This window comes from Myzus persicae, unplaced genomic scaffold (assembly GCF_001856785.1).
Source record: "Myzus persicae strain clone G006 unplaced genomic scaffold, MPER_G0061.0, whole genome shotgun sequence".
NCBI classification, from domain to species: Eukaryota; Metazoa; Arthropoda; class Insecta; order Hemiptera; family Aphididae; genus Myzus; species Myzus persicae.
The window spans coordinates 991417-1009505 of NW_019102098.1; the positions used below are offsets into that span (position 1 = coordinate 991417).

The 18089-nt window shown below is 29.0% G+C and overlaps 1 protein-coding gene across 2 annotated transcripts in view; it reads left to right on the plus strand.

Moving 5' to 3' along the window:
• Positions 1–247: 247 nt before the first annotated feature.
• The window catches only part of LOC111031211 (apoptosis-stimulating of p53 protein 1-like), a 106900-nt gene continuing 89058 nt past the window's right edge, over positions 248–18089 (plus strand). The window contains exons 1-2 of one of the 2 annotated variants that reach the window (XM_022311065.1): positions 248–1140; positions 13909–13977. In XM_022311065.1, the coding sequence (XP_022166757.1) occupies positions 13945–13977 (33 nt within the window). In that variant the 5' untranslated portion in view covers positions 248–1140; positions 13909–13944. The remainder of the gene's footprint in view (positions 1141–13908; positions 13978–18089) is intronic. The other variant, XM_022311066.1, reaches the window with a different exon arrangement.

The following is an 18089-nucleotide window of genomic DNA, read 5'->3' on the forward strand; positions in this document are numbered from 1 at the left end:
CGCGGGCCGAACCGGTTGAGCGACGTTGCCGGGCCGTGCGATGTTTCTGACCGGAACGCGTTCGCCGGCGAGACCGTTTGGCCGGACGGGTGTGCGGGGGAGCGAGACTCGATGCTGTCGGTGGAGGAGGAGGTCTTGTCCTCCTTCCACCGAAATAAGGTACGGCTCTCCGTTGTCGTCCTCTCACCCCCGTTCTACCTGTGTCGGTGCGTTTGCGTGCGTGCACCGCACCGTTCGAACCTCGGAGCCGCCGCGCGCGCGAGTTCAGTAATTCAGTTTGGTAACGTGGCATCCCCGAACAGGTATACCTGTGCGGTCCGTCTCGTTATTTATAATTTTATCATTCTGTCCGACGGAGGAAGGGAATAAAAAAAAAAAAATCGAAAAATAAAAGAGAAAAAATTAAGTCGTGCGCGCCCCTACCCCGCCAGGTTTTGTTTTCGCGAGTGCGTGTGCGCGTGTGTTTGTGTATGCTCGATCGTGCGCGCCTGCGTGAGTGTATGTGATATATATATATATATTATATTTTTTGTTATTGTACGCGTGTGTGCGAGGTTCGCCGTATCGTCGTGCCAGTGCGAAATTTTTGAAAAATACCCGTCGTTTTGGTGCCTCTATCCGTCGCCGCGTTCGAGATTTCGAGAATCTCGCGCGTTCGGTTTCGGTTTTATATTTTTTATACCGTTTGGCAGGCCGCGAGCTTGCACTCCGGTGCAGTGAAATTTTCGACTGTTCGGTTTTTTCAGTGTTTGATTTGTTTATCACTAAAATTTTTTCGTTTGTTTATCAATCGAACGCCAGGCGGCCCGAGTGATCCGAGCACATTAAATATTAATAATAATAATAATAATAATAATAATAATAATAATAAGTATCACGCGCGCCGCGCTGGTGTCAATAACCGACAAGTGGGACATCGCGCGTCAACAAAGAAGTTTCTCCTTTTTACGGAGAGAGACATTCTACGCTGCGTGTACCGGTCTGCAAAACGGTCAGTGTATACGAATTTTATGTTTGCATTCTTCTGAACTGGCAAAATGGTACCGGGGTGGTTAGGCCTTATCGACAACCAACCCATCTCGGGAGTCAGCTGCGATGTCTCTATCACGTGGAGGACGGTCCTGGTCGACTATTTCATATGTAGGTTCTATCACCTAATCTATTATGTAGTTTGTAGATGCATATATTATTGAGTATAATGTTAAACAGCTTTGTACCTTGGTTTTCTACTTTCTTGTTAGTAGTCGAGTACCAATCTATTAATTTTCACCCGTTTTGTTATCACTTATAATGCACGAATCGCATACCTGTTTAGGCTGTTTAATATACGGCTCTATGGATATAGGTACCCAAGCTTTGAGATTACTGATATTTCATACCGACTCTTCTTAATATAAGGACTTGTAAAAATAGAATGTTTCTGTGAAATACCAAGATAATATATAGGTAGGTAGCTGGATAGGTACTTACGTTTATGTGTAAGAATATTAAAATATTAAATGGTAGTAGGTGTACATATTTTTTTTCTCTCGGAAACTTAACCTAGCCAACATCACGTTGTTTCAAGACGTTGCAACAATAATAATATATTAAATATAAACATTATAATATAATGACTCTCAAATCGCTTCAATCGAGATAAAATTAGATGATATCTAATACATTTTTCAAGGCAAAATAAATAACGAACGGGCGTTAATTTGTAGTTAGGTTCTTATTAAGGCGTTTTGGCAGACATTTTATTAACTGTTTAAGTCTCCTTGCGTAGTATACCTATCTATTGGCTACCAAACCTTAAATTGCAAGTACAAAATTCTTAAACCGACTTAAATGTACTATACATATATATACGCTCAGTGACTCAACGAGGACTTATTTCGGGGGGGGGGGGGGAGGTTATACCATTAAATTTGGAAAAAATGAAATTTGAATTGAATAAAAACGTTGAGGTGGAAAGTCACAACCAACCTAGTTGAGCCACTGGATGCTCTATACTTTTTGGTGTTGTTTTTAAGTACACTTCAGTATTTAAAAATTAAGATAAAATCAATTTTTAATAATGGGGGTTGAAAACATTAATCGAAAGTTGTAAATGGTTGCCAACATTTTCAAACCTGCTACATGTTACATGTATAGTATACTATAAAATAATCATATATAATAATTTATATTACGTGGATAGTTACGCGAGGTCGTGATTTACAAAACAATCCGAATATCCAATTAAGTCCAGGAAACGTAATAATTACTGTTATTGCCAATGTATACGTTTAACTATATTAGAGAAAGATCTGTAAATGTAATTATAATTTTTATTTCTTGCTAATTATTTCTCAGTAACAAAAATATTACTTAGGTACCTAAGAACTTAGAATTTTCGTTTATGAAAAAATAATAGTCACTTTGTTAAATTAAACTTAAAACGAGATTTTATATAGGTACGTACTGTATAATAATTGTACAATTATTTATTACTGAATTGCTGAGTGAGGCATTGTATAAAATTATACTCTAAAATTATATAGTAAACTCGATAAATTAAATTATACGTCTTAGTCTGTTTATATTAATACTTTTGTAGTTTTGTGACATATTTTTTTCACAACAAATCGATTTTTTAAAACAAGTAGGTAATAAGGATTTGTTGACAAGGGTGAAAGATATTCCACTGCGAATTAAGTATGTGAATATAATATACGCTATTTTTGCAATAAAATATAATTTAGAAAAATATAAGTATTGTATTTATTATGATAGGCAGTTTGATTATTTCTAAATATATTTCTGATGATACATCTCATACTATTTACATTTGAACAATTTAAACTAATAATGCAATGGTCGTATTTATCATATTCGATAAGCAAAGTTAAAATAATAAAGAACATGCCCCAGGATATCCATTTTTCAGGACGAAACATATTTTCTGTACAAAAGAGAATGTATAGAATATTTCATTTACGTATATAGGTAGTTTAACTTAATCTTATTGTTAGGAACTATTTTCCTTTTCTAAATAAAATGGACTTATTTAATTATATTTACATAATCTTGACGTTGTTGAATATTTTCTAATACATAACAACCCCTAAGGATAACCGAACAAAATGTCTGTCTCTAGACCCTGAGAATTTATGTTAATTTGTTTTGAAAAATTAATTCTGATTTATGTTATTCATTTTATTTTTTTTCCCAAGCAACACGCCAACACACCTGTTGTACTTTTCTCAACTCTGCGTGTTCACTGGAGAAGAAAAAAAAATGCCATATAGTAATACAATATTCGAGTGTATCCATTGATGACAATTCAAATTTTAAAAATCATAAAAATATTTTTATTAAAGACTGGTTATTATGAAGTTGTGTTACGAATTAATTCTATAAATAAAGTTTCTCAGCAAATTCGTAAATATTTGAGGTATACCTATGTAATCATTTAATACTAGTATAAATTCGTATTGCTATAATTGCAATTGGTATACCAATCTATCCGTTAATTTTGGCCGTGTTAGTTTAACTAATCTCATTTGTTAAAGTAGGTAGACCAATAATCACTAATGTGTAGTCGTGTAGTGTTTCTATGTATAAGCAAATATTGTGTAGGTTGTTTTGATTAGATATTAGATTCTTAGTCTTTATAATAATGCGAGTGTGTATTAAAAAAAATTGTGTGCATCACGTTTTGGAGTTGTAAAGACGTTCCAACTTTCAATGTTGAGGATGCTGTCTGATAGTAAATTTGATCTGTAGTTGGTATTTTAATTATTGGAGAGTTAAAAGATGAAGTTTTCAGTAATTTTCAAAATTATCGGGTAAAACTAAATATCAACTCAATAGCAGCTTTCGACAAAAATCGATTTTGTTGAAATTCAAAAACGATAGATATCTATTTGAAATGTTTACCAATTATTTATTTAACGTTTTTTTAGATACGACACGATACATATAATTATTATTATATTTATTATAACTTATAAGAATACATTTTTGTGCTGATTAAAGACATTTAAAATTGTTTTCATTTTTTTTTTTTAGTTTTTTCCATTGATTTATTTTGATAAACATTTTTTCTAAATCAAGGAGCTTAAAAGTATGAATAATACAATGTTCCTTGTTAGTTGTTTCTATAGCAGAAATAAATACTCAATAGGTATATACTTGAATAGGTGCATACCATCTCAATATTTTTACATGCAAAAAATGTTGTTGTTAAGCTTGGCTTGAACATTTTATACAAAGTTCTTCCTAAGTTGTACTTAAATAAATTTCCAAGAATATTGATAATACACAGGCTCATTTTTTGTATACACTTAAATTCAAATTTCGACGAAATTTTATATGAATAATTTTTTCTTATTACTTACTATGTTGCATTTCAAAATATATTAATCGTATCGACCAACAACTTTTTGAAAGTACGAATAATTATTAATTCAGAACTTACTATTTATTTCTATATTCACAATTTAAAATGTATACCACGATTCTATTCACACCGTTCTGCTGTATTGTAGTATTGTAATAACAAAAATATATGATATACCATCATAGGTATAACATGTATAGAAAATTAAACTATTAATTATATAGTAGTATAAATATATAATATATAAATATCCTTAGTAATATATTCTGACAGATGATCTCTGGTTTGAATCCTTTTTTATTGTACCTATATAATGAATTATTATTGAATTCAAATCCAACACACCCATTATAGGCTCCTCGACCAAACCTACTCTGCAGCAGAACGATATGTACGTTTTTCAAGAATTGATTTGTCTACTGTTTTAATATAGCTTAGTCTTATTATGATATTTATGTTTTGAGAAATTTCGAGTAGGTACTTTTATAGAAAGGTAAAATTAAAATTCTACTTCAGAATTGGGTAATTAATAATTGTATACGCCTACAAAATATTTTGATTTCCACGTATGATAGATGTATTGTTTAATTATGTATTATCATAATATGTATTGTTATGGTAAGATAATACTTCCTCAGCTTTAATAGCGTTTTAAAATTGGTATTGGTCGGTAGTAACTGATATAATTCTGTATCACTAAGGTAATATATATACTTTGTATATCCATATTATAATTTATTTTAATTTCCGGTTTTATGAAGACGTTGTGACTTAAAATATTGAATTATAAAAACCATTTTATACCTATATGCTATAGGCTATAACTATAAGTATAATTCCGGACATAATTCTGGGTAACGTCAACTTCTAAGTTCTCGTGGATCAAAACAAAATATTTAAAAATCAATATTAGATTTTGAACTTCTCTTGGTTAAGCTATAGGTATTTTGTCAATTTCGGATGTACCGTTTATTATTGTTTTCCGGCTTTATCGAAAAATGAAGATGGTATAATATTGTTTCAGGTTTCAATAACTAATCAGCTTTTGAAAGCAATTCTATGCAAATGTTCGTAGTTAACTTCATAAGTATAGTCATCTATTTAATAGACGCTTTAAACTTTACGAACAATGTTGGTGAATACAACTTGCTTATGTGAATAATGCAGTTAAAGACAAATATACTATACGTATATACTGTAATATGTACTATAGTACTATAGTACTATACACTGTTTTAGAGTTTTGTTTTGGGTGAACATTTTTAATTTAAAGTTAAATTTCTTATTTCATTGTTTTCAAATAATTTCAGTTTGTTTAAAATGTCTGTGAAAAAATACGCCTTTTGCGTATGTATATATCTGGAGCTTGTGTTGATTGATACTTAGAACTGATGTTAATTAAAATAATTTGATAGCAGAGAGAAGTGTACTCAAGGTTGAATAAAAGATTAGATGTGTGAGATGGTAAATATTGTTTTTACTTACCCGTATATGGATATGTATTGTAATCATGATAACAGTCAATCCCCATTCTTGAATATACATTCACTTTTCACACCCACAGAAGTTAAATAACTTCATTGTACATTTGTTTATCTGGTTTCTTAGATAGTGACAGCTAAATCTATAATTTGTAATAAATTATTTAAATTCATTTGTTATTCAATAATTTATGGGACATGGAATGAAATTATATTCTAATACATAAGGCAATTATATAATTTTATACTGAAAATTATTGCAGTTAATACAATTACAAGAATACTATTGTTTATTAGTATAAAAGTAAAAGAATCTATTTTTATTAAATGTCATGTATTGAACTGTTTTTGACATATTATTATGATTGTAATGATTAATGAATACTAGATAGGTATATTATATAGTGCATTTGAGCGTAGGTGGTTGGTTTAAACAGCAAATAATATGAGTGGGGTCGACTTGTGTCAGTGTCGGGTTTCTTTGCGGTAAAAAAAAAACAAATTACAAAATAATTGTGTCACATCAAGTACGATCACAATGAATCTCGCAAAAAAAAAAATGAGCATATATACATTATAACGAACGGGGCAAATGGCACCAATATATTCGAGATAGATGGTCGCGTGTTTGTTTGAGTCTACCCGGAGGCCAAACTATACATAGGTATTATATATAGCATGTTATGCGTGTGTGTGTACTTTTTCGTTGTTGATGGGCTAAGAAGTAAAGCCGTAGAAGAGGGGTTTGATGTGAATTTTTAATCGTACTCGACGGCGGTATAGAGAGAAGTCACCTTCACCGCCGCTCGCCTGCGTGGAATTGACATTCTCGACTGGTCGACCTTGGCGCGCAATCCATTGGCAGTCGTATTGTCTGCACAGCTTTGGTACCGGTCGGCCAATAGACCGATTCTTAGTCCGCGTGGTCTTTTGTCGTAGATTACTGAATATCAATTATTATTGTTGTAGATTTTACCTTAGTATCCACGACTAGGATAATAGAGTACGTATTATTGCCTATGGGTAGGTAGATCTCGTTGTTCTGGGTTTGTTTCATATCATATTTTTTAATGATTTTTGAACTTCATGAATGTTACTTTTTTAATGAAAGCTGTTTCAGTAGATAATTTTTATACCTCACAATTATCAATAAATATTTCTAATTACTATAGATTCTTTAGTTCGAATGCTGTAAATTTCTTATATTCTGGTCTTATTTAATATTGCTTAAATATTATTTAAGATATTAGGTATACTCAATTATGTTAAGTACTTCACCAAGTTGATTATTTTAAATACCTATTAATTTGTGAATGAAGTCTTACATTTGGGAGACCTATCACCCATACTATACCAATTAATTAAATAGTGTAACAAAATGAAAAGGCTGCATTATACATGGTTCAAATTATCAAAAATTTGGCTATATTTTAAAATAATTGATTAATATCAATGGAAGAATTTATATGACTTAATATTTATAAACAACTGTCAACTGTTTACTGTGACCAATCTATTTTACGAAGAGCATTTGTCGGTAAATTATAACGGTTTTTTTAAAAATTTGTTTTAGTTAATACAAGGGGCTTAGAATTCCTAAGTGAATTTCATGATTGTACATGGACAGACTGACAATGTTAGGCTGTTTGCCCGTACATAACATGCAATTGGGTTCTGTTTTTATAGTAGCAATTCAGTGATTTAAAAGGATATGAGTATAAAAACCCAACACGACATAATATAATATAAAAGGTTTTAAAACGAATGTATATTATTCAATAGATGCACTATACAATACTAAGCCAAACCCAAAATTTTATTAGGTTATTATATCGAATTTACTCAGGTATAATGTATTATTTTGAAAAGAATTTAGAAAAAAAACGTATACTATAAATTGTTAAAATGCATTTGCATTTTTGAATTAAGATAAAAGTATATTCTCGTGATTTATAAGTTAATACTTCTGGCAGAATAAGTATAATATAATCTTTATTATTATTGAATGGCCCGAATGGGTACTGATTACAATTTAAAACCATTGTGATTTCATTTGATGTATACTAGATGTTTAGGTAGTAATTGTAAATTAACAATTTACAAAAAAAATAAAATTATAAATTTTTAGTGTCAATTTAAACCTAAAATTGAGTATTATTGAATTATTTTAATTTGTACTCAGCTTTTATTAAATTAATTGTTCGTAGTATTTGAATTAAAAAACAAATACATTTAAATAAATGTTGTATCATTGGTATATACAGAATACAGGTATACAGTAATTCAAATGATAATTGAGAGGATAGAACATTTTTTTCTATCGTAGAAGCTATACGAGTCCTAGTGCGACTGCTTACAGAGATATAACGTCTTTTGGTTGTTGCAGGTTATATATTTATATATATCATATGCCTATCTAAGTCTAAGTTGTCATACAAATAAAATAAAAAAGTTAAGCTTGTTGAAAAATATTAATCTATTTAATTTTTAAGTGGTTTGAAGTATATACGTGAGTTTTAAATAAGCCGTAGACACTTAACATTATTGTTATAGTAATATTACATTTATATTAAATACAAAATAATTATCTATATAACACATAATTTGTTCTAACCTAACAAATAATATACATTATACATTTTACCGAGCACCGTTTTTGGCTTTCCTGTGTTGCAGCCATTCGGTTTTAAAAGTAAATGGGAAAGCACTGGGGCCCTGCACCTTGTACTGTATGTTATAATAATATAGATGCCTATAAAAAGTAATATTTTAAATCCACGTACAAGACTTTATTTGCGTTTTCTTCAAATTAATTGCAATGAAATAATTTATTTAAAAATGTACCTTTATAGTGGATGCTATTATTAACTTTGCCATAACTTAGCAATTATTTTAAATCAATTACAATTTTAGGATTATTTTTACGATCAAATCTCAATATCTGAGTACCTACCTGTTTTTTGAAATAGAAAAACACTTAATATATACCATGTTTCTTTTAAAATCTAAAATCAGTTCATACTTTATATTTATGTATCTATTTTGTTTTTTGGTTATAATGGGTGGATAAAATAAACAATATATGTGCTATAAACATTGAAAAGTCCTTTTATACATTTTATATATAACCAACCCTTCGAAAGCAAGTTCGTTGCATACTATACACATATAGGTGCCATTAAGATCCAATAACACGTCGTAAACAATGGGACTAATGGAAACACCACCGTACATCCGGGTTACATGTTCTCTCTCTCACTCTATATATATATATATATATATATATTACTCACGCACACATACGGTCGAATGGAAATGACGACAAACGTCCGGGAAATAGCGTTCGGCAATAAATCACGGGCGCGCCCGACTGTATGTATATATTGTAACGATTAACGCCACCCTGACATGCACCTCTGCAGTACCTACACAACCTACCCAAAATTCTACGACCATGTGACAGCGGCGAGTTTTACGCAAATCCTTAACCACTGCATCGTGTGTGTCAATGTTTTATTTTCTCTAGTTCATTATCTTTCCACACAAATAGAAACCATGGACGTTGTTTGTACAAAATAATAACTGTTATAGTTGCACCGTGTTATGTCTATATTATTGATTATTGATGAATCGCCTTCTTGTGTGTACAGTGAATCTTGTGAGTTGTGTGTACCTATCTCATTATTATAATACATCCCTGCCGAGTACAGGCTATGGGTTCGTTTTTTTCCATGTAGTGGAAAGGCCGGCCCCCTTTTCGGCCAGTAGTTTTTTTATTTACATTATTACCTTCAACTGTGTAAAAAAATAATAAAATAAAACAATTGGCTATAAACTATTAAGACATATTACAAATGAATTAAGTATTATAATACATATATATATATTTCATACAGAGTGTTTATTGAGTGTTTCAAATAATGTATGTGTGTGTGTCGTGTTAAATTAATAACCACGATAACATATACTTAATTGATTTTCCATAATGTCTTTAATATAATATATTATTATAAGATAAGATGGAAACTATAAGGTATAACATATTGGCATTACTCTCTATATTACCATACTATACTCTATTGCCTATACAGTCTACAGGACACATCATTATAACTGATTGGCCGCGTTTCACATTAAATTATATCAAACAACTAATAAGGGATAATACTGGTTTATCTTTAGTTCCAAAAAACCAACTATGAACAAAATTAAACTTACATTGAAAAGTAAAGGCTATAAAAATAGTAACATTTTTCTAACATAAATTAATTGTTAATTTATTCTAGGAAGTTAATAATATGTTTATCAATTATAAAAATTTAATCATTTAAAAAATCAAAGTTTTTGATACAATATAGGTTCTGGCCGAAAAAGGGAGGGTACATTTTGGGCGAATACGGTGATACCCGTGTGGAATACCCGAATGCATGATATAAGAGTAAAGTTTAAATTTGAGTGGAAACATGCAGGTTAACGTTGTATGCAATTGTTTTATAGCCGGTGGCTTATTAGTAAGTACATGGACAGCTGATTGTTTTTTAGGCCAATAAATTATTAATATCAAATTTTTTTTTTGTCAAAAATACAATATGCAATTTTTATCGAAGACTGGTAGTTATTATTAGGTTTTTGTTTTGTATGTAATGTTTTTCTTATGCATTCAACTATTTTTATTGTATTTTTACTATTTTAAAAGTTAAATAGGTACATGTATTTATAAGTTCAATTTAGACATGTTTCGGACAAATAAACAGCTTGATTCATGATAAGTGAGGAAATAAGTGACTCAAAATTTTAAACTTATTTGCGTTCATAATTGACCCTAGTTTTTGTGAAATTAAAATTATAATATCGTAAGAATTCAACGAGGATTCACCAATTATATTGTTTAGATTCTCATTAGGTCATAATGTACCAAATCCACATGGAGTTCTACCAAAAATAACTGTTGAGTTTGTGTAATAAGTACATGTAAGACGTAACTTGTTGGATGTACAAAAAAAACGTATTAATGACAGTTAATTTTAAGTCCTGATCGGATCAATAAAGTTGGTGTATAAAATATTGTGTATTAAAATTTAATTTTGGTGTCCGTCACGGCGTCATCAGTCATCACCATTTGGAGCTGAAGATGATATGTGGTAGAAAATTAGATCTAGTTGTTAGTTTGAAGATAAAAATTTAAAAAAATTGAAGTGATTTACAAAATAATCGAAGAAAAAAAAAATATTATAACTAATATTTTTGCAACATTAATTTTTAACAACGTTTTTTATTTTGTTGTAAGTTAAAAATCAAAAACCGTAGATACTTGACATTTTTACTGAGTACTTATATTAGCGTTCTCTAACCATAGTATGATTTTCAAAATAAATTTGACCTTTTATAGACATTTAAAATTTTAAAATTTACCTAGTTTTTTTGCAATACTTTTGTTGACAACATTTTTTTAAATAAAAAGCTTGAAATTTAAATAACTTATAACGACTAGAATTTATTAATAAATAATTAAATTTATTTCTTTAAAGTGTTTGACGTTGGAATTATATTGCAGTTGGATATTCACATGTAAAATAATACGAACGGCTTTTGTTATTTTGTTGTAATTCATAAATATTATTCGGGAGGACTTGTAACCTTGCGTTTTTAGGTTATTTTATGATTATAATATAAATAATGAACTTTTCAAAATATTTAGAGCTATTTATATTTTCCACCTTATACCATAAATCTATTCAGTTTTCACACCGTACTATGGTATTTTGGTATTGACTTACATTAATAACAGTTAGAGATTCATTTTTGGAAAAATTTAGTTCAACATACTGTATAACTAATAGCAAAATAGATTAGGCAGTATAAATATATCATAAAATATTCTTAAAAATATTTGTTCAGAATCGTTTTTCACCGTATTTACTATTTTATGATTTATCATTGAATTCAAATTTAACACACCCATTTCAGTGACTTGGCCCATTTTAGTGACCTACACTGCAGAGCGATTTTCCCGTGTTTTCTTTTTTATTTATAACTACGTTTATTTATGTTAAAATAACGTACCTAGGTGTTCTAAATTATAAGTATCAGTTTTGTATTGGCTTAGATATTAATTTATAAAAAACTTGTCTCTTACTTATTGTTTTAATACTTTCATAAGTTAAAATTATGTTTTGTATGAATATGAAATAATTACTTAGAAATTACATCAATTACTCAAAACATTAAATAAAAATATGTGTACCTACATATTATTACGTATAATTATTTATTTATTCGTTTGAGATAAAATTATATTTAAACTTTCCTTGTTTTTTGTGATTTTTATTTATATTTTTCATGGAAACATATTATTGGCAAAATATCAAGGTATTGGTAGTGTAAAGTAGGTATGGATTTTGGGATATTTTCATATATATTTATATCCATATTTTAAAATTCTTGAGTTTTGATTGAAAATTGAGTTGCATTTGAGGAGAGTTGCTATAGATAGTAGTAAAAAATACTATTTATTATGTCGCTCTATTAGTTACAAATATATTTGTTTTAAACTGCGTCTAAGTTTAAAAAGAAAACTGTATAGAAAAAAACAGTCTAAGGTTTAATGTCAGTGATGGTGTTCAATTAGACTATATAGTTACGCATACGTGAGTCAATTGAGTAATTAATGTTTTTTTTTTTAGATTTAAATAAAATAATAAAGAATCTTCATACAAATGTTTTATCAGATTGCTGATTGAGTTCTAAGAAAATTGTTAAAAACGTAAATTCGTATATTTTGTATAGGTGTTTAAAGGTTTATACCTAACTATATAAATATTTTATTCAATAGGTAAACTCTAATAACGCATATAGTTGAAGTAAAATGATAAATAAAAAATATTTTAGTCAATTATTAATATTTTAATCATTGAATTTAAAACCTTTCTCCAAGATGACTGCTCTTCGAAATGAGATGAAAGCCAAATATCCACTTTCTGCACCTTGTTTTTAGTATAGTTACCGTCCCCGGTCGTGTACTGCACTCCTTCCTATTGCAGTAACCTACTCACAACGTGAACAATTATTTTTAAGCATGTAATATCGATTAATTTAATTTTAATTTTAATAGAATTATTTTAAATAATTTGAAGGTTGCTCATTTTTTTTGTCGTCGTATATTGGATTACTTTATTAATAAACTGTAGGTAAAATTATTAGTTTACAGAATACATTTAGATTTAAGTATTAAGTATTTACTATTTTCTTACTTAAAAAATAAATATTGATTTCACAAAGGATGATGTGATGTGAAAAATCAATTTATTTCTAACGGATATTCTACTCAGTTGAGAGTAGTCATGTACAACGATTAACAACAATACGGTGTTTGTTGTAAAATAGGGCATGAACAATAGGCATGTACAATGTTCATGTTATATATTTTGACGAAAAATACCCATGTTCATAATTCACAATGTATGTGTAATGTAGATGTCGATAACATAGAACGTTTTATAGATTTGAACCAGTGTCGGTCAAACGGGTGGGCTGTAGTTGAGGGGGATAGATTCCCCAATTCAATTTTTCAATATTTGTAATAATATAAATTATATTTTTGATGATTTAAATGGTTTTAATAAAAAAAACGTATGACAACATATAGATATAGATACTTAATGATATAATTTCGATGGTTCTAATTAACACCGTAGTAGTTAGTGGCAACTGGCACTAATATTATTGAGATATGGGATGTTGTATCAATAGTCAATATTATAAGTACTGCATTCGACGTTAATTGATCGTTGAATATCTTTAGTACGTACATTGGAATTTATATTTTCTCTACTTTATAGGCAGCCGTTATTATAGTAAAATATATGGGCGTTTGGCCAACTTGGCTTTTGTTCAGTTTTTGGGCGTATTAGTATAGTTTATCAGAATGAAATATATTGTCTGGGAATAAAAAAATTATGAATACCTACTTATAAGTTATAGAGTTATTTAGCTTACGAGCCGTAAAAATAATAGGGTACCGTGGGTACACTTATTCTATAATTATTTCATTTGTTATTACAGAAATCATGAAGAGACGACACTCAGAGGCCTAATGGAATGAAGGAATCTACAGGCTTTTTCGGCGACCCGGTAAGTGGTATAAATAATATACACATTTAATATACGTTTGTAACTGATCAATCGAATTCGATATTTCCATCGAAATACCATTTTTACAACTTTTAGGGTTGAGTCGAATAAGTACATTCTGTTGGAAATATGAATAACTCGTTCATAACAATGTCGATTGCTAAACTGGTTTGAGTAACACGTAGAATTATTTTTATAAAAACCTATAGAGTATAGATGCTTGTGGAAAAACTTGTTTACGTTTCCCGCCAATATTTTTGTTATTGAAAAAGACACAATATTGTACCTACTTAATTGATTCTTGATAGGTATGCACGAAAAAGCATGCTATGCATTACAGTATTGAACCATTTATCATATTTTTTTACGTACATAGACAATCAAAACTTATAAAAAGTATTTGATGAATGAGTAGGTAATGACAATACTGACAGTAAAGAATTTAAACAAAGCTATTTTATATATCGTGAATTCTTGTACAATTTACTAAGGTTTAATCTTAATTTATTTTCTGTTATTGCTAACACATATACATTGTTATTAAGTAAATTTTTAATTTGATATTGATTGAATTATTTAAATAAATAAATTAACAGATAATTATACAAAAATAATAAAATAATACAAATAAGCAGGTATTTATTATATTTACAGGTATTTACCTATCTCATTTTAGCTATAATAAACCAGTCAAAGATGTTATAACCGCCTAAGAAATCCTATAAGATAAAAGCAGAAGCTGAACATCTTAAGATTTTTTTCTTCCTTTAAACTAAGTAATGTACTGCCATAAATGTCATATATATACTGCTATACATGTAAATAGTATCTCTTCATAAATAGTACATGTTGTTATATAGATGCTTATATTTTTTCATGCTGGATTTAAACCTTGTTATCCTATATTTCCTTTAATTATTTTCCCGAGTATCAAGTGGTATATCTATATTGTTATGCATCTTTATTAAGTTCAACGGATTGAAGACTTGGTTTGATAGATCATATTAAATAGGTATTAATATATTGGTCACGTGAAGCTATATTTATATCATATAGCACGCATTGAGACAAATATTAATATGTATACCGTGCGAATGGGAGATCCATTGCATGTGTCCGAAAGTTAGCGAACCGGAGCAAGGACCAGCGAACCATTGTGTTCTATATGTGTGCTATGATAATATTGCGGACGTGTTCATTTCCATTCCTTTATATTTTGAACGAAAACGAGTGAACCACAAAATATGTACACTCGAGTACACATTTCCAAATCAAAACTTAACATAAAACACTATTATTTATCAAAGTTGTTATTGTTTTGGGAACATTTCCATTTTAATTAGATATAATCGACTTCATATTTCATGAATATTAAATTGTATATTTATACGCCGCCGAAATATTTCACTTAGTAAATTTTGTTTTTAAAATTAGTTATTGTATACTCTATGTTACATGATTTTTTTTTAAGAAACTATTTATTTTATTTACAAATCAACATAAATAATATACTATACTTACTGTAGTACAGGAGTACATGTACAATATAATATTAGTTTGTTCCTCAAGGGTTCTTAATCTTTTTTGTGCCATGGGTCACTAAGATATAAAATATACGTGTTCTTTTTTCCCCAAAAGAAATTTTGATTTTGATGATCTAATATTTGTATGTGACTTAAACTCCACTATCCAGACTTATTTGAAATATATACGGTGGTGAGTGGAATCAAACATTGAATTTGCGTGTACAAGGCTCACGGACGTCAATGTTCACCAAAATACGATTACTTTTTTTGATTGAAAATCTTAGTACTTATGTCATTTCTTTTGATCTAAAATAAAGTATATTATCTTTAATGAATCATATATATTATATAGATAGTGTCCACCAGAAAAGGATGTGCACATCCATGTTTCTTTTTTTAAAAACCTATTCAACGTAGGTACTTATTTTAGTTATAACTTATAAGTATATTAAAAAGTTCAATTTTAATTACAAAAAAAATAGGAAAGTAGGTAACAGGTCTGCTGTAGGCTGTAGATGTCGAGTAATTCGTCATATACCTCGTCATCTAGAATATATTATTATTAAGAAAACAAAAATGACATAAATTAAATTATCAAACTGTATTTCGATAAAAAAATGAAGTAGGTATAATATTTGATGTTTAAACAGTTTTTCGGAACATTTTCTTGGAAGTGTGAGACGTTTCACAGATAGGCTTGACTGGAAGATGTTTGGACCACACACCGATCTAGATAAAATATTTTGCAAAGTGCAGTTTAGTTTGAGAATATATGACAGTATGACACTGATATCATTTGTGATTTAAAAAAATAATAATTTGTTACTTTTTTCTCGAATTATACCCAATGCCATTTGATTTGATGTTTCATTAACATGTGCGTTTAATATGCGCATACTATACGATGAACTGACAAGTTCACACCCATACATCATTCACAACTGCATTATGTTAATTATTGTAATATATAATATGACTAAAAAAAAAAACAATAACAATAATTTTCAATGTTGCAATTTACTAGTCATTATTTTTATGATTCCATTACGATGGTTTTTTAATGACGAGGTACTATATGCTTTGCCAAAAAAAACATACCGAGTATTTTGAAGGCCGTATTTTGTTAATGTTGGAGACCAAACATTTCGTTCTGTGTTTTGTATTTATTATAAACATATACATACGTAACGCTTGTCCTTGAGTAACAAATAAATTATATGTTCGTTTTGGTTTGGAAGTCTAATGAAAAGTTAAAAAGAAATTTTACACCTCATTTTAGTACTTCAAATAAAAATCAGTTTTATTTTCAGATTTAGAAATAGTTTCGCGATGACGAATGACTAAAAAACCTGTTTTTATGGATGTTTATTAGTGATACATATATATAATAAATAGTAGGTATATGTACACTACACAATTCTAAAAATTAAATTTTAAAAGATTTCGATTTAACTTTTAATACATTTTTTAAATGGCTATGGCCTTAATAGTTATTAACTCTTAAAGCATGAGTAACTCGTGTATACATATTACATTATATAACAATAAAATGTTTGTAGATGTATATGTGTGTGTATGTTTTTATAGAATAGACAATGGTGGATATGTTAGTCATTTGTTTGAACTAGTTTAAGTTAAGTATTTTTAATATTCGGATTTTTTGGAAAGAAAACAATATTATCTTCATAAATTGAAAAAAAACATTTTAAAAAGTTTAAAACTTAAAATGTCTATAGTTTTATACAAATAGCTAAGAAAAAACATTTATTAAATTATTTCATGTATATTAATGCTTACATAAAATATATTTTGGTGAAAAAAGTTTATACTATAGATTGAAATGATCATTAGCTTAATGCTTATACCTAAATTGTATCTATAATGTAAATACTAAATAACTAATGATAATACTATGATATCGTTCATGGTATATTATGACTTGTGGTATTCTTTCCTCTATTTGTTTCCAATTAACAAAACAGTTAATTTTAATTGATTTTCTACACTTATTGACCATATATTACTTTTAAATTAGTTATAATAATGTAAACAGTTATCACGCTTGAGTTATCAAATGTTATACCGTTATGTTATTAATTTATTGGAATATTAAAAAAAAATGTTTGTGTAAATATGGTCAAGAAAAGAGACCGTAAATAATTACGAATCCCATACGTAAATGTAAACAAAGTTGTAGGTCTTGTGTAAAAATTGGGTCGATAAATTTAATTTGCCTGTTGAAAAGAGTGATGAGTTTTTTTTTGCTAAAACATCCAGCATTTTCTAAATATATTTTCGTGGTTTGTAATTTATTTTATTATTGGAGATCTGATAACATCTGAACGATATGGACAACATAATAATAAGACGTGTTGCACCACGGTTGACGTTTTAGTCGTCGTTTCTCGGCGCGCGGTGATTGGGGTGAACGTGAACTGTACACGATCAGAAACCGCCGACGTAACGTATATGTGTGGTGTAGGAGCAGTGTGAGCACTGTTGTGGACGTCTTGCACCGTGTCCGTGGTCTTCCGAGATCAGAATCACGCATTGGTTAAAAATGTCTACAGGTGTTTAGGGTATTTG